This window comes from Mesoplodon densirostris, chromosome 2 (genome assembly GCF_025265405.1).
Source record: "Mesoplodon densirostris isolate mMesDen1 chromosome 2, mMesDen1 primary haplotype, whole genome shotgun sequence".
Classification (NCBI taxonomy): domain Eukaryota; kingdom Metazoa; phylum Chordata; class Mammalia; order Artiodactyla; family Ziphiidae; genus Mesoplodon; species Mesoplodon densirostris.
The window spans coordinates 13622312-13644056 of NC_082662.1; the positions used below are offsets into that span (position 1 = coordinate 13622312).

The 21745-nt window shown below is 60.3% G+C and overlaps 1 protein-coding gene across 2 annotated transcripts; it reads right to left on the reverse strand.

Annotated features, from left to right (window-relative positions):
- Positions 1–142: 142 nt before the first annotated feature.
- On the reverse strand, positions 143–21592 carry ATP13A2 (ATPase cation transporting 13A2). 2 transcript variants are annotated; one of them, XM_060089040.1, is made up of 29 exons: positions 21417–21592; positions 14520–14614; positions 14206–14388; positions 13829–13887; positions 13543–13657; positions 13209–13285; positions 11574–11651; positions 11321–11390; positions 10306–10440; positions 10151–10217; positions 9756–9887; positions 9013–9168; positions 8387–8497; positions 8256–8302; positions 7979–8167; positions 6292–6498; positions 5689–5784; positions 5442–5601; positions 5203–5323; positions 4941–5065; positions 4062–4222; positions 3823–3939; positions 3641–3720; positions 2979–3131; positions 2792–2888; positions 1711–1934; positions 1472–1623; positions 462–631; positions 143–371 (listed from the first exon to the last, which is right to left on the reverse strand). In XM_060089040.1, the coding sequence occupies exons 1-29, from the start codon at positions 21424–21426 to the stop codon at positions 237–239; spliced, it is 3522 nt and encodes a 1173-aa protein (XP_059945023.1). In that variant the 5' UTR covers positions 21427–21592; the 3' UTR covers positions 143–236. The 2 variants fall into 2 exon arrangements, with proteins under 2 accessions (XP_059945023.1, XP_059945022.1); XM_060089039.1 differs by having other exon boundaries at positions 13209–13288.
- Between the last annotated feature and the right edge of the window lie 153 nt (positions 21593–21745).

Consider the following 21745-nt stretch of genomic DNA (forward strand, 5'->3'; position numbering starts at 1 on the left):
GCGGGTAGTGGCCGCTGTCTCTACATGGGGCGTCCGAAGTGGGGGACAAGGATAGTTAGCATCTCCCCAGGCGGGGGCAGGGAAGGCTGGGCCGGGCAGACGTGGGACATGAGTGTGACAACCGCCAACCTCAGGGCTGCAGGAGCAATGGCAGTGGTGTCTCTGGAGACGGGTCCTGGGCGGTGGCTCAGAAGCAGGGAGATCCAGTGTTTAGGGTGCTGGCCGGTGGGCCTGCGCTACCTCCCGGGCGCAGCGGCTGGTGGCCAGGGCTGCTCGGCCAGCTCCCGCTCCAGTTGCTTGAAGCGCTTCTTGGAGGCCCGCTTGGGCCGGAGCCACCGCAGGCAGCCTGGGAGGCACTGGTCCAGCACGCTCTGCCGGGGACAGGGAGGGCGCAGGGGGGCAGCTGTGGCTGAGCCCCACCCCCAGAGCCCCCTCGCACCCCAACGCGGGGCAGGCCCCACCTCCAGCATGAAGGCCCCCACAAAGTTGAAGGCGACCAGACCCAGCAGCAGCAGCTTGAAGTAGGTGTTGGCGATGCTCCTCAGCGCCAGCAGCCCCTGCAGGAAGCCAGGGTCCAGGAGGAGGCCCACCAGGACGGAGCCCAAGAGCACCAGGGCCACCAGGAAGGGCACTGGGGGTGGGGGAGTCCGTCAGCCAGGGAGCCCCACACACTGACACCCATGCCCGACGGGACCCCACAGGCACCAGCCCCACAGCCCTTCCCTCCATCACATCCCCCCGCCCTCCATTGCATCCCCCCATCTCATCCCCCCTCCCTCCATCTCATCCCCCTCCCTCCACCTCATCCCCCCTCCCTCCACCTCATCCCCCCTCCCTCCATCGCATCCCCCATCTCATCCCCCCTCCCTCCACCTCATCCCCCCTCCACCTCATCCCCCCTCCACCTCATCCCCCCTCCCTCCACCTCATCCCCCTTCCCTCTATCGCATCCCCCCTCCCTCCACCTCATCCCCCTCCCTCCACCTCATCCCCCTTCCATCTCATCCCCCCTCCCTCCATCGCATCCCCCGTCCCTCCATCGCATCCCCCCTCCCTCCACCGCATCCCCCCTCCCTCCATCTCATCCCCCCTCCCTCCACCTCATCCCCCTCCCTCCATCTCATCCCCCCTCCCTCCATCACATCCCCCTCCCTCCATCACATCCCCCCTCCCTCCATCACATCCCCCTCCCTCCACCTCATCCCCCTCCCTCCATCTCATCCCCCTCCCTCCACCTCATCCCCTCCCTCCATCACATCCCCCCTCCATCTCATCCCCCCTCCCTCTCTCTCCTCCCTCCTCCCTCCATTTCATCCCCCTTCCCTCCACCTCATCCCCCGTCCCCTCACTCTCATCCCCCTTCCCTCCATCACAGCTCCCCTCCCTCCATCACATCCCCCCTCCCTCCATCACATCCCCCACTCCCTCCATTACCCCCACCCAGCACATCCCACCCCCAGCACAGCAGCACCATTGGTGTAGAGCGGCCGGCGGAAGGGCGCCCCCTTGGACACGGCCATGGCCAGGATGAGGTACTGGAAGCTGGACAGACAGAAGACCACGGTGTTCTCATAGTTGGGCAGGTTGTCTGGCGCGGGTACCGTCCTGTTCAGAGGCACGAACCTGGGGGCACAGGGACTGGGAGTCAGGGAGCGAGGGCGAGGAGGACGGGGCATGGGTGGGATCTGGGGCGAGCTCCCCGCTACTCACCAGGGCTGGGCCACGGTCAGGAAGTAGCCCCCCAGCTGCACGCTGGCCACCAGGGCCACCTGTAGCAGCAGGCTGCTGAGCACGGGCACGCTGAGCAGGGCCCCTGGTGGCCGCGCCTGACCCAGGGCCAGCGCTGGCCCCGTGCGGCTCATGAGCACCGCCACCGTGGTGGTGATGACCAGGTCGATGACCAGGAACTGCACATCGCCCAGGTTGGTGTTGACCTAGCGGCAGGGAGGGAGGCCGGAGGGGAGAATAGCTCCTAGTCTGATGGGGCAGGCACCAGCCCTGCCCTTAAGGAGTCTGATGGGGAAGGTGTTTTCTTGCCCTGCAACTTGATGGGCAGACAGCACCCTCCTGCCTCTGGGAACTCCCAATCTGATGAAGGAGACACGGCCCTGCCTTCAGGAAGCCCCTCTCCCCGTCTGAGGGAGAAGGCATCCCCGCTGACCTGGGGAGGCCTAAATCTGATGAGAACTACCAGCCTGAGAGGGAGGCTGAGGTCTGCCTTGTGGAGCCCCAAGGTTTCTGGAGGATACGCAGTTCCTGCCCTTAGGTTTAAGGTGGACACAGGGACAAAAGCTGGCACAAGGCCTGCAGTGCCCCATGGCGTCACGTGCTTCCAGTGGGGGCGAGCAACGCGTGCTCTGAGCAGAGGAGTGGGTGATACTCTTTGGACAGGAGGCCGGAGGCACAGTCGAGGTCTGAGTTAGGGCGAGCGGGGAGTGGGCGGATTCATGGGAAAAGGGCAGAGGCCTCGGGGGTCCCGCTCCTGCCTCTGCCTCCTTCACCCCTGCCCGGGCTCTGCCTCAGGCCCCCCTGCAGATGGGGAACTCCCAGAGGACAGGGGTGAAACGCTAGCACAGGACAGCTGCTCCCGTCTCTGAGGACCTACTGTGCACCAGGTGCTCAGTGCTCTCATCATCTCAGACAAGCCTCACTGCCGAGGCTCCAGAGCGCCTAAGCCACGCGGCTGGAGCAGGACTTGAGGCCACGCTGTCGACTCCAGAGCCTGCCGGGCTCCTTACCACGCTGCTGAGGTCCTCGCCCCGGGCCCGGCACGGGGCCTGCAGATACTCACCGTGTAGAGGATCAGGACAGAGATGAACTGGGTCAGGCTGTACAGGGCCATGTACTTGAAGACGCTGAACGACGTGTCCAGGGAACAACGACCTTCCCTGGGGAGTGGGTATGGGCATGAGGGGGCCCAGGCCGGCTGACAGGCCCTGCCGAGACCCCGCCCCCCACCAGGCCCCTGCCCGCCTCACCTGATGACCATGGGCACACACTCAATGCTGGCCACGCTTGAGGTGAAGGGCGAGACCACTGAGGCCTCGGCCTGGGACAGCGAGATGCCCACGTCAGCCGCCTTCAGGGCCCCGCAGTCGTTGGCGCCATCCCCACACATGCCCACACAGTACCTGTCGGAGAGGGGAGGGCAGGCGTGGCCTGGACTCACGTGCTGGCTCTGAGCCCAGGAGGGCCCTCCTCAGCTGCGAAATGGCCCACCCACCTCCTGGGCTGGCTGGCAGGACACGGGGACGGCTGCATCCCGACTGCCCGCTGGGTGCCTGGGAAATGCTCAGTAAGTGGTACGCAGTAAGTGCTCAGTAAATAGGTGCAATTACAGTAGCCACAGGGTCTGTATCCACAGGTTCCATATCTACGGGGTCTGTTTCCGTGGATACAGAGAGCCGACTGTATGACGTCATTTTACATAAGGGACTCGGGCACCTGTGGACGTTGGCATCTGCAGGGACTCTCAGAACGAGTCCCCTGCAGCTACTGAGGGCGGTGTCATGTCAGCATGACAGACCCGGGGGTGCCTGCTGGGCTCTCTGAGGCTGATGGCTCCTGAACGCCTGGGGTGGGAAGCAGGGACATAGGGGCCAGCCAGGCCCCCGCAGGCCCCCCCCACATAGGCACTCACTGAAGCTTCTGCAGTTCACACACCAGCTCTATCTTCTGCTCGGGAGCCATGCGGGCAAAGACGGTGCCCTGGACCAGGACCTGGGAGCACAGGGAGACAGGGGAGGGGCTGAGGCAGCCAAGAGGAGGGAGAAGAGCATGGCGAGGTGTGGGGCGACCAGGGAGGCCCGGGGGCAGCCCTACCTTGGGCAGCAGCTTGGGGAAGTGCTTCATAAGGACACCGAAGGTGGACCCGCTGAGGGCCAGGTGGCTGGATCGGGGGTCTGGCTCCATGGTGTAGCTTGCGGCCTGGTCAGGATCCTGGGGGCCCGGGAAGCTCCGCTGAGCTCCCCCTGCCCACCCTGAGAGCTGGGGCCCGGGACAGCTGACACAGGGGTGGGGTCCTGGGTGGGGTCTGTGGCGGAACTCAGGGTCAGCCTCACCTGAGCCCCGTTCACGGCTGCAGAGGACTCCACCGGCAGAAGCTCGAGGGAGGCAGGCTGGCCCCGCTCAGGGGGGTTGGCGTGGATGATGACCAGGCGCTCCTGGGGGCCCACCATGCCGCAGCCCTGGGCCACGGTGACCGCCGTCTGCAGGTTGTCCCCTGGGGGTATGGGACAAGGTCAGGGTCCAGCTGCTACTGAGTGGGGCCATCCTCACCCTGACACGTATAGATGGGAAAATTGAGGCCGGACAGAGTCTGTCTGCCATGACTGGCTGAGTGAGCTCAGGCAGGGTATCAGTGTCTCTGAACCTGGGTTTCCTTGTCTATAAAACTAGGGATCAAAGGTCTTAGGAGAAACTGGGAGTCTGGGTTTGAGTTCTACATATACCTCTTTTTTTTTTTTTTTGGCCATGCCATGTGGCGTGTGGGATCTTAGTCCCCTGACCAGGGATTGAACCCATGCCCCCTGCACTGGAAGTGAGGAGTCTTTACCACTGGACCACAGGAAAGTCCCCTGAATCTTTCTTTTCTTGCTCCATGAAATTGTCACAACCTTTGAGGCTGACCTAACTTCCCCCATTGGAAACTGCAACTTGGGGAGAGGTCACCAGCAGCTGAGCTGGAACCCAGGCTGTCCAACACCAGCCCCAGACTCTTTGGAAGTCACTCTACGCCTCTGAGCCTCACTTTCCTCATCTGTCAACTGGGGTGACAATTATCACTCAGGAGGGAGACTGTGAAGGTACCTGAAATGTCTGAAAAGGACCAGGCCTGAGGCAGGGGCCCAAAGAGATGCCCCGGGAAGGGATGCCAGGTACCCCTATCTCTGCCTGGGATGAGGTAGATTCTGCCCTCCTAACCCAGGCCCTGCTGGTACCTGTCACCATGACGGTGCGGATGCAGGTCCTCCGCAGAGCCTGGATGACAGGTGTCGTCTGTGGCTTTAGCAGATTCTGCATGACCAGCAGCCCCAGGAGGCTCAGCTTCCACTCCACTGTGTCCCTGGAGGGTGGGCAGAGCCGGCTCAGAGGTCATGCAGTGGCCACGACCCGTCCCCCAGCCACTGGGCAGGGGCATCGGCCCTGGGCTCTGCCCCCCTCTGCCCACATGAGGCCGGAGGCTCAGTGCCCAGGGTCCACCTCGTCAGTTGCTGAGCTGCTTCCGTGTTGGGTGCGATGGGCAGTGGCTTGCTGGCGAGGGCCACCACGCGGTAGCCAGCAGCTGTGTAGCTCTGCAGCATCTGGGTGAAGTCGGTGGGCACTGCCAGGGAGAGGCAGGTGTCACTGGGACGGGGAGGTGCAGGCAGCGACACGGGCTGGGCGCCCACCCAGTTCCGTGCCAGTGCCGACCTGCAGACTCTGGGGCCCTCCCCCTTCACCTGTCTTGGGGTCGCAGAGGCCTGCCACCAGCTCGGGGGAGCCCTTGACGCAGGCCTCGGGCCGAGCCGCCCCCGGCCACGCCACCACCACGCTCATGCGCTGCAGAGCCGATGAGAAGGGGAAGTGGCTGAGGATGCTGACCGGCACCAGGGGCTCCTCCTGTAGGGTTGGAGGGGCAGCTGAGGGGTTGGCCTGTGGAGCCCACCCCTCCCAGCCCACGGCCCACAGGCACCCCCCTCAGCTCACCACGCCCTGCAGGTGGAGCTCCTGAAGCGGGGGTTTCATCACTGCCAAGACCTGCGTCCCAAAGGTCGAGTCTGCAGCTGGTCCCTCCTCCAGGACCTGGGAGGCAGGCAGAGAACACTGGCATCAAGGGGCCGGGTGCAGGCTTGGCCTGGGCCAGCCAATCCTTGGCCCTTGGAGAGAGGCAGTGGGAGAGACTCAAGTTAAACTCATGGAGGACTTCCTTCATGGGAGACTGGATAGAACAGAAGTCAAGAACGTGCGCTTTGGAGTTGGGAGGACCCAAGTTCAAACTCTGGCTTTGCCATTTACAAGCCGCTGGGTGACCTTGGACAAGTTATTCCAAATCTCCCTCAGCCTCAGTTTCCTTCGTGAAGCAGGTTTTAAGCTACCTCCCTGGGGCTATGGGGAGCAGTACATGAGATGAGGCCCGTGCAGCAGAGCGCTGGCACAGGGTAGGTGCTCAGCACTAGGCCGTGGCCATTGTTATTCTCGGTGGTGGGCATGATAGAGACGCCCCCTGGAAGTCCTAGAATGAAGACTGGGTGGGCTTAGTTAGGGCTCGGCTGCCCAGAGGCAGGGGGCGGACCTGCTTGGCCTCCTCACCCAGCCAGTAGATTCCACCATCTTGAGGTCCATGGGGTCACCCATTGGGGTGTCCCGGATCCGGCTGAGGGTGTGGCAGGTGGCCAGTGCCCGGAGCAGGGGCCCCATGGGAAGGCGGCGGGGCTCTGGGACCAGCGGCAGGAACTCCTGCCCCTTCAGGGGCACCACACCCATCACGTCCAAGCCGTCCTCTGTGAGTGTGCCTGTCTGCAGGGGGCAAGCGGGCGGGCCAGTGATGAGTCCTGGGGTGAGCTGTGCCCCGCTGCGGTGGGCGCCCACACCCCTGGCCAGGCGGGGCCCATGGGAACCCCAGGAGCCAGAGCTGGACCTTTGCTCAAGCAGGTCCCTCTGCCAGGCTGTCCTCCCCAACCCGCAGTGTTTCTTGGTCTGGCATCATTTCCCCCAGGAAGTCTTCTTCTTTAACCCTACAGTTGGGTCAGGTAGCGCTGGCTCGGGGCTCCCACCCATGGCCTCTTTACTACTCCATCATTTGTTCACTGTGGTACCAGGAAGAAGGCCTGGCCATGTACAGCTCTCAGTGTAATGAATGAATGAATGAGTGAATGAATGAGTGAACGGATGCCTGCCTTTCCCATAACACATTCCAATGGCTCAGTTACACATCTGGCCCCTTCGCTAGCCTGGGAGCTCTTCGAAGATGGTCATGCTCCACCCTTTCAGTTTAAATAACTGAAGCGGTGAGTGATGGTGGTGGTTGGAATTTGTAGAGCAGCCCCAGGCGGGGTGAGGGCCTGGGCTGGGGTGGGTGGGGGAGATCAGAGGATCAGAGCTTTCTTTTTCTTAAGTGCAATAAATCTATCAGGGAGCTGGGGTGGGGAGCAGCCAGGGCTTGGAGACCCTGCTGTCCCGGCCACTCGAGGCGGCGCCCTGAGAGGCACTACAGCCCAGGGTGGGGGAGGCGCGGGTGTGGGGCGGGGGGCGGGGGGGGGGTAGGGCTGCTCCTATCGGTGCAGGTGTGCTCACACCTTTTCTAATAAACCAGAGCTGGGTTCCCCCCCAAAAAAACAAAACTCACGAGGGCCCGCCAGCCTCTGATGGATCAGGGCTCTGCCCGCTTCATCTTGCCCCCCACCCCTACTGTTCCCCGAGCCCCAGGCACACTGGTCTGTTCCTCCAAGGAGCCAGGAGCCACTCTACTTCTCCCCCTCCACCTTGCCAGCCCTGCTCTCCTCTCAGTGTGGTCCACCCCTCAGAGGTCACCAAGGACCTTCCCTGACTGCCCTCTAAGGGAGTGACCCCCCTGTACCACCCATCACGTACCCCATTTGTTTCCTCCCTAGAACCCATCACCATGTGCAGCTCTGTGGTCCCTGGTTCACTCATTATGGTGGTGGGGACATCTCTGTGTGGGTCACTGCTGGATCCCCAGTGTTGACAGCAGCCCTGGGTACCCAGTAGGCCCTCAATGGTTCTCAAACAAACAAATTAAATGATTTTAGACATTTCATGCTCCAGACTGTGAGCTTGATGCAGGTGGGAGCTGGGGGTAGAGGGTGCCTCTGAGTGTTTCCATCCCAGGACAGGACCTGGCGGTGGCCAGTGTTCACAGCAGGGGTGCACGGGCAGGCGGCGGGGCTCTGGGCTCAGCAAGCCCTCAGTCAACATTGCTGAATGAGGGATGTGGGTGTGGGGGGCCTGGCCGTGTCCCCCACCCCACGGCCCCCACCTTGTCGAAACACACCAGCCGGAGCTTGCCCCCCAGGTTGATGCGCATCGGGTGGATGCAGAAGACGCCCCGGCTCCGCAGCCGGTTCTGGGCGTAGAGCGTGCACACAGTCATGGCAGCAGGCAGGGCGGGCGGCACTGCCACCGTCACCAGGTCCAGAGCCCGGATCACGATCTCGTCCAGAGGCACCTGGCAGGGGGCACTGTGAATGCCAAGGGCCAGGCCGGGTGGGCCCTGGGCCCCCAGTGGCAGCCCCCGCCCGGCCCCCAAGGCTTACCTGGTTGCGGTGGAGGATGAAGATGCTGTAGATGGTGCCGAGGAGAGCTGAGGAGACAGCAAGGGGCTCAGCGGGACTGGGCACGGGGCTCCGGGGGCCACTGGCACAGTGGGGTGCAGGGGGCCACTCACCCAGGACAGAGAGGGCAGCCACAAACTTCACGCTGTGTTTATAGAACTTGAAGTTGATGGGCCGGGGATGCAGGATGGAGCTCACCAGGGCCCCTTTAGCCGTGCAGAACCCTGGGAGGAGATGGGGAGACCGAGGCAGGGGAAGCTGAGGGTCAGGATGACTCCACCCCTCCCCCACAGCATCCACACCTCTGGGGTTGCAAGGCATGATGCTCCTGGGGTCAGCAATCACCCAGTCTGGCGGTCACACGGGATGACCACAGGCCTTGCCCAGCCTTCATAAGCTTAGTAAATAAGGAATTAGTAGTACCATATACAAACTGGGTGGTTTCACTTAAAATCCAGATGTGTGGCTTTCGCTGAAAAATGTCAAATCTGGTGACACACTGGGTCCCTTTCACAAGTGGCAGGGGCCTGCTGGAGATGTACAGCACTGCTCTCTTCCTAAGGGGTGGGCTCCTTCCTTCTTACCACGTCCCTGCCCACTCCAGCCAATCCTAAGTAGGGGTGGGACGTGCCTGAGCCGCACAGCAGGGCAGTGGTAGAGATGGGTCCTGCCGGGCTATGTGTCACCTCTCCTCTAGGTGCTGGGCCCAGCATCCCTCCCCGCTTCCCAGACTCGTTACCTGTCTGGGTCACCACTGCCAGGACATGGGGTCCTACAAAGGCCCGGGCCTGCAAGATGAGGGTCCCACAGAAGAGCGTGTGCCGCGGGTGGGTCTCTGGGAAGTAGGGCACTGGTCCCTCCGGCAGGGCCGTCTTCAGCACTGGAACGCTCTCCCCTGGGAGGGATGTGGTATGAGGCCCATGCTGGTCCCTCCCACGAACAAGATCAAGCCTTATACCTAGAACTGTTAGGGAAGCCCCAGGTCTCATTTAACGCTTGTAACTATGTGTGAAGAAATCACTGCCCCCATTTTACAGAGAGGTACACTGAGGCTCAGAGAGGGCAAAAGACACAGACACAGTGAGACAATCCTGGGATGTGTGCAGCCAGTTCCCAGGAACCATCTCTCAGGGGAGCCAGAAAGAGTTGTGAGCGTACAGCATGGGCAGAGTCGGGGGCCAGGGTGGGGGGCCGGTGTTCTCCTTCTGTTGGAATTATTTTGTAACAAGCTGCGTTACTTTTATAGTTCAAATAAGATATTGACACGAGAGGGCTTAACCTTTGTAAAGCCCTGAGCTCACTGCCTGGCAAAGAGTAGCAGTGCCTCACCCAGCATCTGCAGGGGTAGGACCCACTGAGGCTGGGACTGTTACCTGAGCAAAGGGAAAAGAGAATTCCATCTAACAGTTCTGACACAAGGCAGAGAGGCTCGGTGGCCCGGCAGGGGGGATGGGAGGCTGCTGGCCAGGGGCAGGCACTGACCTGTCAGAGAGCTCTCATTGACCACGCACTCGCCAGCCACCAGGGCAGCATCGCAGGGCATCAGCCCACCCTCCTGGGGAAGCACCAGGCAGTCTCCCGGCACGAGCTCACTGGAGTCGACCCATTCCTCCTCTTCGGGCAAGCAGGGGCCTCAGTATAGCCTGGAGGGGACTCCCCCACTGCCTCCCCCAGCCTTCGTCTCTCCCCTAGCCTCTCTCCCTCCCCCAGCCTCTCTTCCTTCCCCAGCCTCCCTCCATCACCCAGCCTCTCACCTCCCCCACCCAGCCTCTCACCTCCCCCAGCCTCCCTTCCACCCCGTTTCTTACCTCCCCCAGCCTCCCTCCCTCCCCCAGCTCTCACCTCCCCCAGCCTCCCTCCCTCCCCCAGCCTCTCACCTCCCCCAGGCCGGCACACGCACACCCGTACAGACAGCTGGACCATGTCCCTCAGAGTCTGGCTTTGCTGTGGGCAGGGGGACAAGCAGGGAGTGGGTGGGTGGAGGTCCCCTCGGACACCGCCTGCCCTGTCCCATCCACCTCACACCGCACACCTTTCTGGTCTTGTATATCGACACGCAGATGGAGACGATGGAGATGAGGAAGATGCACAGGGCATACCAGTAGTAGTAGTCAGCCAGCCACAGCCCGATGCTGAAGGCCTGGAACCCATAGTAGGGGTTCAGTGCCTGGGGGAGGGGCGGGGAGGCAGCGTCAGGGCCCAGGTCCCCCAGGGCAGCCCAGCCACAGGCTGGGCCTCCTGTGCCCACGGAAGCAGAGGGCCTGGCAGTTGCCAAAGGACTAAAGCCAGGCCTGTCTCCTGGTCAGTCCTGTCCAGATGTCCCTTGAGCCACCAGCTTCTTTGCTCTAAAGAGGACACACGGGTGTTTACACGCCAGGCCCCTGCTAAGCACATCATCTAAATGTCATACGATGGTGAGGACAACTCCACAAGGCAGATGCTACCATCAGCTTCATTTTACAGCTGAGGAAACTGAGGCACAGAAGGGTTAAGTCACTTGCCTAAAACCACACAGCTCCCAAGTGGCTGACTAGAGTTTACATCATGCCAGACTCCAAGGCCTCCTCTCTGTCTCACAGGTGTCTGCCCCTGGCTCAGAGGGCTGGGATGTGAGCAGTGTACTCTCGGTGTGTCCAGGTCACTGGCTTCCCTGTCCCCATGTGACCCTGGCCATGCCACGTCCCCCGCCTGTAGCTCCGGTTCATGTGTGAACGGAATGTCCCTACCATGAGGCTGTTGGAGCGTGAAAGTGGGTAATACACGGAAAGGACCCAGACTCTGGAGCCTGGCGCTTGGCACACAGCAGGAGCCCAGGCTGTGTGGGTTTGTCTCTTGGCCTCTAATCCCCAGCCCCAGCCTGGACCAGAACTTCCAGTTCCTCTCCCTGAGATGACTGGGTCTGGTTCTGAGACAGCTCTCCACCACGGAGAAGAGGACAGCTGGTAGAATCTGCCTCTGTAAGGGTGGCCCAGAGAGGGCAAGCCCCTGGCCCAGGTCACACAGCCAGCTCAGGCCAGAGCTGGGGCGGGGCCCAGGGACAGCCCTACCTCGTCCACCAGCAGCTGGGGATAGGACTTGACTGGTACACTGATCACGTTGGGGCCATAGATGGTCTTCCTGTAAGAGGAAAAGCGGCAGGGCCATCAGATGGAGGGGCTGTGGCAGCTGGACGCTCTAGCGGTGACGGAGCTCCCTACTTTCCAGCTGGGGAAACTGAGGCCCAGAGAAGGCAGGTGACTGGAAGAAGGCCACACCCAGGGGGGCAAGAGAGGGGACCCCAGCTCTCAGGGCAGCACCCACCTCACGGTTTGGTCCTGGAGGCTGAGGCCGGTGCTGGAGCAGTGGAGGTCGTCACAGGTGCGGCCATGGTCCAACAGGCTGGGAGGACAGGGTGGGCACTCATGTGGGTGGTGGGGTCTGAGCTCCGCACCCCCCACCCCTCCTGGCCCACCTCTGCCACACCGAGCTCCCGGGAGAAAGCTGGTCCCTCACGAACTCTGGGCCTAACTTTTTCCTTCTGTTCCTCTGATCGGGCCCCAAACCATCTCACCCAGGAAAAACGATGAGAGATAATGATAATACTTAACAATGACAACAGCTGCTATTTTTTAGTGACATTTAGAGCTTTCTTTACAATGATGCCTTCTTAGGTAAGTCACTTAACCTCTCTGGGCCTCAGACTTCTCATCTGCAAGATGGAGACGCTGACAGCATCTCCCTCACAGGGCTACGGGTGGATTAAATGAGATGTTTTGCAAAGTGCTTGGATGGCTCCTGGCACTTACTAGGTGACAAAGGTCAGCGATTTTTTTTTTTTTTTGGCTGCGTTGGGTCTTCGATGCTGTGTGTGGGCTTTTCTATAGTTGCAGCGAGTGGGGGCTACTCTTCGTTGCAGTGCATGGGCTTCTCATTGCAGTGGCTTCTCTTGTTGCGGAGCACGGGCTCTAGGCATGCGGGGCTTCAGTAGTTGTGGCTCACGGGCTCTAGAGCGCAGGCTCAGTAGTTGTGGCGCACAGGCTTAGCTGCTCTGCAGCATGTGGGATCTTCCCGGACCAGGGATCGAACCTGTGTCCCCTCCATTGGCAGGCGGATTCTTAACCACTGTGCCACCAGGGAAGTCCCACGTCAGTGAGTTTTGCTATTCCTCTCATGTAGCAGAGGCTGTTGGTGCCCTCCCCACACCCCCTTGGAATTCACGTTTGCGCGGTGCAGCCTCTTACTGGAAACACCTGTCCTGGCTTGAGGGCTTCTCCTGGCTGCATAAGCATGGTCTGCCCGTGAGCTAGGAAGGCCGAAGTTGTGCAAGAGTTCATGTATTCCGCAACTGGTAACAGTAGGAAGGTGATGGGTACGTACCCCCTGGTTTCCTCACTCCTTGGGAGAGGGCACCCTGAGGTGCGTGCTCTACACTGGCTCAAAGGGATCCCCAAGGGACCGTGCTCCAGGTGCCCACGTCAAGCCCCCTCCACCGGCTGCCTTCTCTTCCCGGCCTCACTTCCCCTACGTCTCCTGGCATCACCTTGCAAACAGATTCCCTGCACTTGAATCCTCGTCTTGAGGTCTGCTTCTCGGGGCTCAAACTAAGACATAAACTGAGCTCGTATTTATCAAGCACTTAGTAGGTGGCAGAGCCGGTACAAGATGCCAAACGGAAGGTCCAAGTCCAGAGCTTACGGTCTGATTCACAGCCGTGTTGCCACCTCAGGCCAGGGGCCGTGCCAAGCCTTACATGACAGTAATATATTTTACCCTCGAAACAACCCTAGGAGGCCGGGATTCCCTTCATGAGCTATTTACAGACAGGCTCAGCAATTTGAGGGGGCCAAGGCACAGAGCTGAGAGGGGAGTCCAGGCTGGGCCACCTCATGCCACCTTCCCTGCCCAATGCAGCACCCACTGTGGGCGTGGTGTAGCGGCGCCGGCCCTGACCCCTACCTGACTCGGCAGAAGGCCTGCTGGGTCTCGATCCAGACATAGCGCTGGCCCCGGAAGAGGTAGTAACGCAGCGTCCGCTGCTGGGTGGGAGAGAGGAGAGGTGGGCTGGGGGCGGCTCCAGGAGGAGAGTGGGGGGGCGGCAGGGCGAGGGCACAGGGAAGAGGCGGGAGAGGCGTGGAGGGGTAAAAGGTGATCGGCCAGCATCCTGCACGATCGGGACAAGAGAACCAGAGGTGTCCGGAGGACAGCTGGAGTCCAGTCCCCATTGTACAGGGTGTGAAACTGAGGCCCAGAGACAGGCAAGGGCTTGTCCAGAACCCAGCTGTCCACTTACTGCCTCTTCGGTCCTGTGGAGCTGGGCGGTGTCCTTCCATGTCCCCTCTGGTAGTGTCCCCACAGCTGCCTGGCTCCGGCCGTCCTCCGCCTGGGTCTGTGGGGGCAGCTCCAGGCTGGGGACGGGGGTGGGGTTACCGTGGAGCCCTGGGAGCTGCCCCAGCACCTTCCCATCCCCACAGAGCCACCTTCCCTCTCTCGGATGGGAGGCCCCGGGATCAGAGCCTTCGTGGGGGGAGGGCAGGGGGAGCAGGGGCTCCTGGGAAGGGGCGATGGGGCTGCCTCACCTGTCTTTGCTGATGGCCTCAGTCTGCACCTGGACAGTATAGAGCTGCCACGAACTATCCTGGAACACGGAGGTGTGGACTCAGTCCTGGAAGAGACCCCTCCCCTCCCTGGCCCCACCCGACAGCCAGGTGGCCCCTGCTGGAGGAGGCAGGGATCAAGGACAGAGGTGACCTCCTCGGGAATCACCCACCCGGTCCCGTCTGCCCACTGCTCAGATGGGAAAGCTGAGGTCCAGGGAGGAGAAGCACCTGTGTAAGGTCCCACAGAATGTCAGCGGCCAGGTTGGGCTGAGAACCCGAGCATCCTCCACCCCGCAACCCTGAGCCACCGCCACCCCTCTCCAGCTCCAGGCTCGCCCCCTGCTCCCGTCTCTCACCTCTTTGTCTCTTATTTCGATAACGAGGGTTTCGGCGCGGGCCAGGCTGCACGGCTGGAGCCGCAGCCGCACCCGCCACACGGGCTTCCATCGGAAGAGCAGCAGAGGGATCCCCGCCATCATCCAGACCACGATGTGATAGCCGATGACCCTCCATGGACTGCCACAGTAGCCGCTGAGCCTCTGTGGACATAGGCGAGAGCAGGCCAAGGTAGTGGGGCGGGCGGGGGCTGGCGGAGGATGCCAGGGTATCTGGGTGGGCCTGGGTATCACCCCCACCTGGAGTTGCCCCTGTCCCTCCCCTGCCCACGTACCACGGATGAAACTGAGGAGCTGAGGGGATCTATAGATGTCTCTATCGTCAGGGTCCCATAACCGGCGGGCGTGTTGCCCATGAGCGGGCTGCTGTCTGTGGACAGAAGGGAGAAATGTCATTTGGGGGGGGGTTGGGGGGGCTCCTCCCTCTTTCTTTAACCACGACTTAAGCACAGTCATTTTATAAATCTGGTCTGATAAATCCAGTAACTCGAGTCTTCACGGGTCTGTTACCAGGCTGTCCTGTTGGTCCTCACCCGTAGTACCTTGTTTCCTTGCGCGTCTGGCGATTTCTGACTCCATGTGGGCCCAGAGTCGGGGGACGGGGCCTGTTGAACACTTTAAGCTTCAAGAGCACCCCCCCCACACATCCAGCTATTAGCTTCCTGGGAGCTCTGTGTCCCGCTTTCCATCTGGTCTCCACTCTGAGGGCAGGGACAGGGCTGCTCATCCTTTTTCCTTTTTTTAGACGTCATTTTTATTTATTTATTTATTTTTAATTTACTATATTTTTAAAAATTTATTTTTGGCTGCGTTGGGTCTTTGCTGCACGCGGGCTTTTTCTAGCTGCGGCAGGCGGGGGCTACTCTTCGTTGCGGTGCGCGGGCTTCTCATTGCGGTAGCTTCTCTTGTTGCAGAGCACAGGCTCTAGGCACGTGGGCTTCAGTAGTTGCAACATGCGGGCTCAGTAGTTGTGGCATGTGGTCCCTAGAGCATGTGGGCTTCAGTAGTTGTGGCATGTGGGCTCAGGAGTAGTGGCATGCGGGCTCTAGAGCGCAGGCTCAGTAGTTGTGGCATATGGGCTTAGTTGCTCCGTGGCATGTGGGATCTTCCCGGACCAGGCATTGAACCTGTGTCCCCGAATTGGCAGGCGGATTCTTAACCACTGTACCACCAGGGAAGTCCCTGCTCATCTTTTTTCAACCTTCATGCCCAGCACAGGCCTGGCAGTGAGGAGATGCTGAGAAGTCGAGTCTGGACTGATAAAATGTCAGGGCAGCCATGAAAGGGGCAGCTTCACTCTGAAGGTGAAATGGGGGGAGGAGGAAGGAAGAACCCAGTCACTGGGGGTGGGCTGGAGAGGAGGGGTGAGCTGAGCAAGCCCCCAAGGCTCAAGGAGAGAAGCTGCTATGTGCCAGGGCCCAGCTGAACAGCTGACAGGTTCCTTCTGTGAGGAAGGGCCCACTATCACCCCCATTTTACAGATGGGTAAACTGTGGCTCAGGGAAGACCAGTGGGCATCTCTACTGTAGAAACTCTTTTTTTTCTTCTGCCTCCCCTGCTGTAGTGCTGCAGTCCTAGCAGAGCAAGCAGACAGTGGGTGTTCTGGGGCCCGGGACGGGGTGGGGCTCATGGCCTCTGTCAGGGTTTCTCTAACCGTGCTCCCTGGACCTCTTGGGGAGCCTGTTAGACATGAAGATGCCTGGGCCCCTCCCAGACCTGCTGGCACAATGGCAGTGGTGCTGAGCATCTGCATGTTTCCCAGGAACCTCTGGAGAAGTTCACTAAGGGGGATGGGAAAGCAGGGAAGGTGGGGGGCCACCTGCTGGTTTTCTGGGCTCCCTACTCCTCCTCCCCAACCAGAGCCCTGCAGAGGCCTGATCTGAAAGTTCCATCCAATAAGCCCAGGGTGTCCCAAGCAGCTGCCCGTCACAACATCCCCAGCCCCTCAGCTGTTCTGTCCCCAGACACTTGGGTTTCTGCAGCTTCTCCAAGCCCCAAAGCAACCATGCTAGTCAACATTTCCCAAGGCCCCACTATGTGCGGGCTCTACTCCTGGTCCTTCTTACATGGCTAACGCAATGACCCTGCCACGTAAGCACAATAATTATCCCCTTTTTATAGAAGAAAATTAGGCTCAGAGAAAATTAGGCTCAGAGAGGTTAAGTAACTTGCCCAAGATCACACAGCCAAGTACATGGTAGTGTCAGGATGCAATCCTAGGCAGGCTGACTCCAGGGTGGGGTTTCTTCTTCTTCTTCTTTTTTTTTTTGGCTGCACTGGGTCTTCATTGCTGCGCACGGGCTTTCTCTAGTTGCGGCGAGCGGGGGCTACTCTTCGTTGTGGTACGTGGGCTTCTCATCGCGGCGGCTTCTCTTTGTTGTGGAGCACGGGCTCTAGGCGCACGGGCTTCAGTAGTTGTGGCACACGGGCTCAGTAGTTGTGGCTCGCTGGCTCTAGAGCGCAGGCTCAGTAGTTGTGGCGCGTGGGCTTAGTTGCTCCGCAGCACGTGGGATCTTCCTGGACCAGGGCTCAAACCCGTGTCCCCTGCATCGGCAGGCAGACTGTTAACCGCTGTGCCACAGGGGAAGTCCCAGGGTGGGTTTTAATTCCCATCAGACCACGCAGAGTCTGTTCTGTCCTATCGCAGCCCCCCATATCTCCACATAAGGACTGTGATAGTAATTACTATGGTAATTACCATAATAAGAACAGCCAATATCCATTAAGCACTTCCCAGGTGACAAGAGCTGCTCTAACCCTCCACGCGAATTAGCTCATTTAACCCTCTGGCAACACGATGAGGGGACTCTTATTTTTCCCATTTGTACAAATGAGGGAACCGAGGCTCAGAGTCACAAAGGCCCCTGGTAAATGGTGAAGCCAGGAAGTCAGAGCCCAGATCTTGTGTTTTGGGGGCCAATGTGGGCACTTCCAGAGAACAGGGCATATGCCCTCTGCCGCCTGAGGCCTCTTTCAAACAAGATGACTCAAAACCCAAATTAACCCAAGCCCCGCCCACGGTCAATCCCTCCCGTGTCCACTGGGTGACTCAGAAAATATATGGAGCTGCCACCAGCTCCAGAAAGGGCCTGGTCTCTGGGGAACTCACACACATACACCGCTCCCACACATACACCCGAAGCCTGTAGCTCTCAACCATCCGGGTGTCTGGCCAACGGTAAAGTCTCAAAGCCAGAGGGCAGGAGGCCTGGTCAGCCTTCTGCCCTGGGGCTCAGAGATCCCAGCCTGGGTCCCCTGGGGTGGTCCCTTTTGCTCTCTGGTCCCGGCCCAGTCCAGCTTGTGAGCGAGGCTTGTCAGGGCATGATTTCCTTCCCTTCCTGACAACAGCCCGCAGACAACAGCCGAGGCCCTTCTGCTCTCTGGTGTGTGTGTGCTGTGCAGGGGCCAGGGGAGGCTCGCCCTGGATCCTGTCTTGTGGGGCAGAACAACAGGCATTCAGGGCAACTGACCCGGTCTGGCAACCTGGGTTCTCAGGTCCTTGGCCACCGACAAGCCACAGCCCTTTTCTTGTCCCTCCTCCAAAGGCCACAGTCCCAGCTCTCCTTCTTGCCAAAGCCCCTCTCCAGCCCTGGAGACCTGCTCCTTGAGTGGGTCAGGGCGGGTAGTTTCACCCCCTTTAGGGCTCTTCTCGGGCGGTTTCTGGGGTGTAAGAAAAAGAGCACCTTAGGGGGGACTTCCCTGGTGGTCCAGTGGTTAGAACTTCGTGCTTCCACTGCAGGGAGCATGGGTTCGATCTCTGGTTGGGGAACTAAGATCCCCCACGAGCCCTCGGCGCGGCCAAACAACAACAACAACAAAAAGAGTACCTCAGGGCTATCAGGGGCTGACACAGGCCAGGCACTGTTCAAGGGCTTTACACACATCGATTCATTCATTCCTCACCACTGTGAAGTGGGGACTATTTTTATCCCTATTTTACAGATTAGGAAACTGAGGCCCAGAGAGGTGAAGTAAGCTGCCCAAAGGCCACACAGCCAGGACACGGTGGGACGTGGACCCAGGCAGTGCGGCTGTAGGGTCCACGCTCTCAACCACGGCACCGCCAGCGCCATCGCTGTCGTCCCCGTCAGTAACTGTGCTCCTGGCTCTCTCACAAATGACTCCGCCTCTCCAGGCTTCCGCTTCCCACCTCTAGGATCATAACCCCAAAGTAGCTGGCACATGGGGTGTTTGAAGTTCCTGAAGCAAGGCCTGTACAGGCGGGCACTGCTGGCTCCCCTGCCAAGGAGGTGTGGCTTCCGCTCGGACCCATTTCTCAGGCTCCCCTCTACACTCCCACTGCCCTGTCTGAAAACCCACAGCTGTGCCATTGCTCCCCTGTGTGCACTCAACAGATCTTCCCCAGGCCTTCAAACCGTCAGGCCAGCAGCTGTGCTGGGGATGTGACTGCAGCACACTGCACTGACCCAGCGTGGGCCACTTTGCTCCTGCCGATCTGCTTTCCTCCTGCAACAATCAAGCAACTTATCCCATTTTACAGATGAGAAAACCGAGCCTTGAGAGAGGCAGTGTGCCCACCAATTTGTCTCGCAGCTGGAAGGGGCCTTGCTCCAAAATCCTCTCTGCCCACCTCACCCCACCCACCGACACCAACACATCAGGCTTGCATAGGTGTCAACGCCCTCCTGCTCACAGTGCCCGGCATGTGGCTGGGACTCAGGAACCTTTTATTTTTATTTTTGTTTTTTATTTTTTGCGGTACGCGGGCCTCTCACTGTTGTGGCCTCTCCCGCTGCGGAGCACAGGCTCCGGACGCGCAGGCTCAGCGGCCATGGCTCACGGGCCCAGCCGCTCCGCGGCATGTGGCATCTTCCCGGACCGGGGCACGAACCCGTGTCCCCTGCATCGGCAGGCGGACTCTTAACCACTGCGCCACCAGGGAAGCCCAGGAACCATTTACTGAATGAATGAACCAGTGAATGAAGGTTGTACACCTCACTGACATAACAGAGCATGGAAGCAATGGTGCAGGAATCACTGTGTCCATCTCCTGCCTCCGGGTCGGCTGGGAGGCACAGAGGAACAAGCCTCTTCTTGAAGGGTCCTGCCAGAGACCATCTGGAGCTGCCCTCACTGGATCACTTCCCCCAGGACCTAAACAATGTTGCCTCTGGAAATTCTTCCTTGTGTCTCTCACACACCCATCATTTCACAAGGATGCTCTCCCCGTCAACCTGGGGAAGGGGGAAGGGAGCTTGAAGGAGGAAGTCACATCTGTGGAACACTCTAGTCTCCCAGCAACATCTTGCAGAACATCTGTCAAAACACTCAGAAGGGCTTGTTTATCTCTATTCGCATTGCAGTCTCCCCAGGGATGGCACAGGAAGGTCGGAGCAGTGTCTGATCTCTTCTGGTACCACCAGCTCAGGCCAGCTGCTTGGGATGAGAATACTTTCACAAATCACTGACTGCATTGCTCTTCTGAATAACAGCGACTGATCTTCACGTGTAACCCTCTGAGGGAGGGACTATTTTATAGTGGGGGAAACTGAGGAACACAGCTTCAAAATCCCTTGCCTGGGGTCACACAGCTTGCAAGGGGAGAAGCTGAAGATGAGTGGGTCTAAATGAACACATTCCTCTCAGTTCATCCTCACAGCCACCTCTCCAAAAGTATGGATTAGGATTCCCATTTAAAATGAGGCACAGAGGGGCTTCCCTGGTGGTGCAGTGGTTAAGAATCCGCCTGCCAATGCAGGGGACACGGGTTCAAGCCCCGGTCCGGGAAGTTCCCACATGCCGCGGAGCAACTAAGCCCGTGCGCCACAACTACTCAGCCTGTGCTCTAGAGCCTGCGAGCCACAACTACTGAGCCCACGTGCTGCAACTACTGAAGCCCGTGCGCCTAGAGCCCGTGCTCTGCAACAAGAGAAGCCACCACAATGAGAAGCCCATGCACTGCAACGAAGAGTAGCCCCCGCTCGCCACAACCAGAGAAAGCCCGTGCGCAGCAACAAAGACCCAACGCAGCCTAAATAAATAAATAAAAATAAAATAAAATAAAATAAAATAAAATAAAATGAGGCACAGAGGTTGACTAACATGTCCAAAGTCACACAGCTCTGAGTGGTCAAGATTAGACTTGAACCTAGTCTGACTCCCCGGCCCTGGGGCAATGCCACGAGCACTGCAGAGCGGAGGGGCTGGCGTCAAAGCCATTTGGGAACCTCTTGTTTCCTGCGGAAGCATCGGTTTCCTGCTGATGACCTGGCAGAGGCCCAGGGCAGCACTGCTGCCTTCTCCCTTGCTGTGCTTCTCCTGTGGCCAGAAGCTCCTCTCCTGGGCCAGGCTGAGTGTGAGGGATAATCTGCCAGGAGCTCCCTGATCTTTGGATCTGGAGTCCAGGGACCATATTTCCTCAGCCTTTCCCCTTCCTCACCCTGGGTGCACCCTAGAGTTGGGGGGTGGGGGAGTAAGGTGGGAGACCGGAGGGAGAGACCTGAATGAAGGGTCTGCAGCTGCAGAGAGGATGCTCAAGCGTTGGTGGCCCTTGGCTGAGGTCTAGGCTCTGAGTGACCCACGTGGAAATGAGACCCTTCTAAACATGAGAGGTCTACTGGCACCATTTGAAGCAGGTAGAATTAGACTCTGGAAAGGGTGGCCTCCAGGCACAGAGCCTGGGACAGGTAATATGGAGGGTGTGGTCCCTGGACCGGCGTGCTAACAGGCTTGCTCTGGGGGCCTGACTCAGGGGATCAGGAGTGCATTTGTGCCCCAGGGCACTCGGATCCAGGGACTCAGGAGCCTTGGCTTCTACAACCCCATTCATTCATTCAGCCAAGAGGAACAACCGCTCAGAGGCCCTGGATGCAGCAGCCTCCACGTCTCTTCCCCCACCTGGACATCCGTCACTGCACCGGGACACTTCCCCGCGCCCCGCCACCGCGGCCCCCGGATTATCCTTTTGCACGGCGGCGCCAGGCGCTTCGTCTCCCAGGGCTTTAGGAAGGAGCGGAGCGGACGGCTCTGCGCGGTGCCATCCCCGGTCTCCTGGCCTCTCTGGGAAGGGGGAGGGCACGGGCGCGGGGATGTCCCGGGGGCCGCTCCCTCGGCCCGCGCCCCCGGGGTGGGGGTGTCCCCCCACGACAGATGCGACGACGGGCGGTCCGGGGACCGCGCCCGGTTCCTGTCGGCTGGGGTTGCGCGCTCACCTGCGCTCATGGCGGCTCCTCGCGCTCATCGCCGGGCCCGGGCGTCGCGAGGCCCCGCGGTCGGGGCCGAGGCGGAAGGCCGGGGACGCGGGGCGCTGCGGGGCTGGGCGGCCCGGGACACCTGCAGGACCCGGCGGCTGGAGCGGCGGCGAAGATGCCGCAGTCAGGCTCTGCGCACCGCCAAGCCCCGCCCCGCCCTCTGCGGCCCCACGTCCGCCCGCGCGCCGCGGGGGCTGCCGGGACTTGTAGTCTGAGGCCGCTCCCAACGCGCACGCAGGGGCGGGGCGCCGAGAGACAACGCGACTGCCCTGGGACAGACCGACTCATAG

What these genes read in the sequence shown, in the direction of transcription:
- ATP13A2 (XM_060089039.1), bottom strand. An exon ending in CCTCTGCGACCCCAAGACAG is followed by an intron (nt 5,324 to 5,441) that starts GTGAAGGGGGAG and finishes TCTCCCTGGCAG; the next exon opens with TGCCCACCGACTTCACCCAG. An exon ending in CCGCACCGTCATGGTGACAG is followed by an intron (nt 4,223 to 4,940) that starts GTACCAGCAGGG and finishes CCATACCCCCAG; the next exon opens with GGGACAACCTGCAGACGGCG.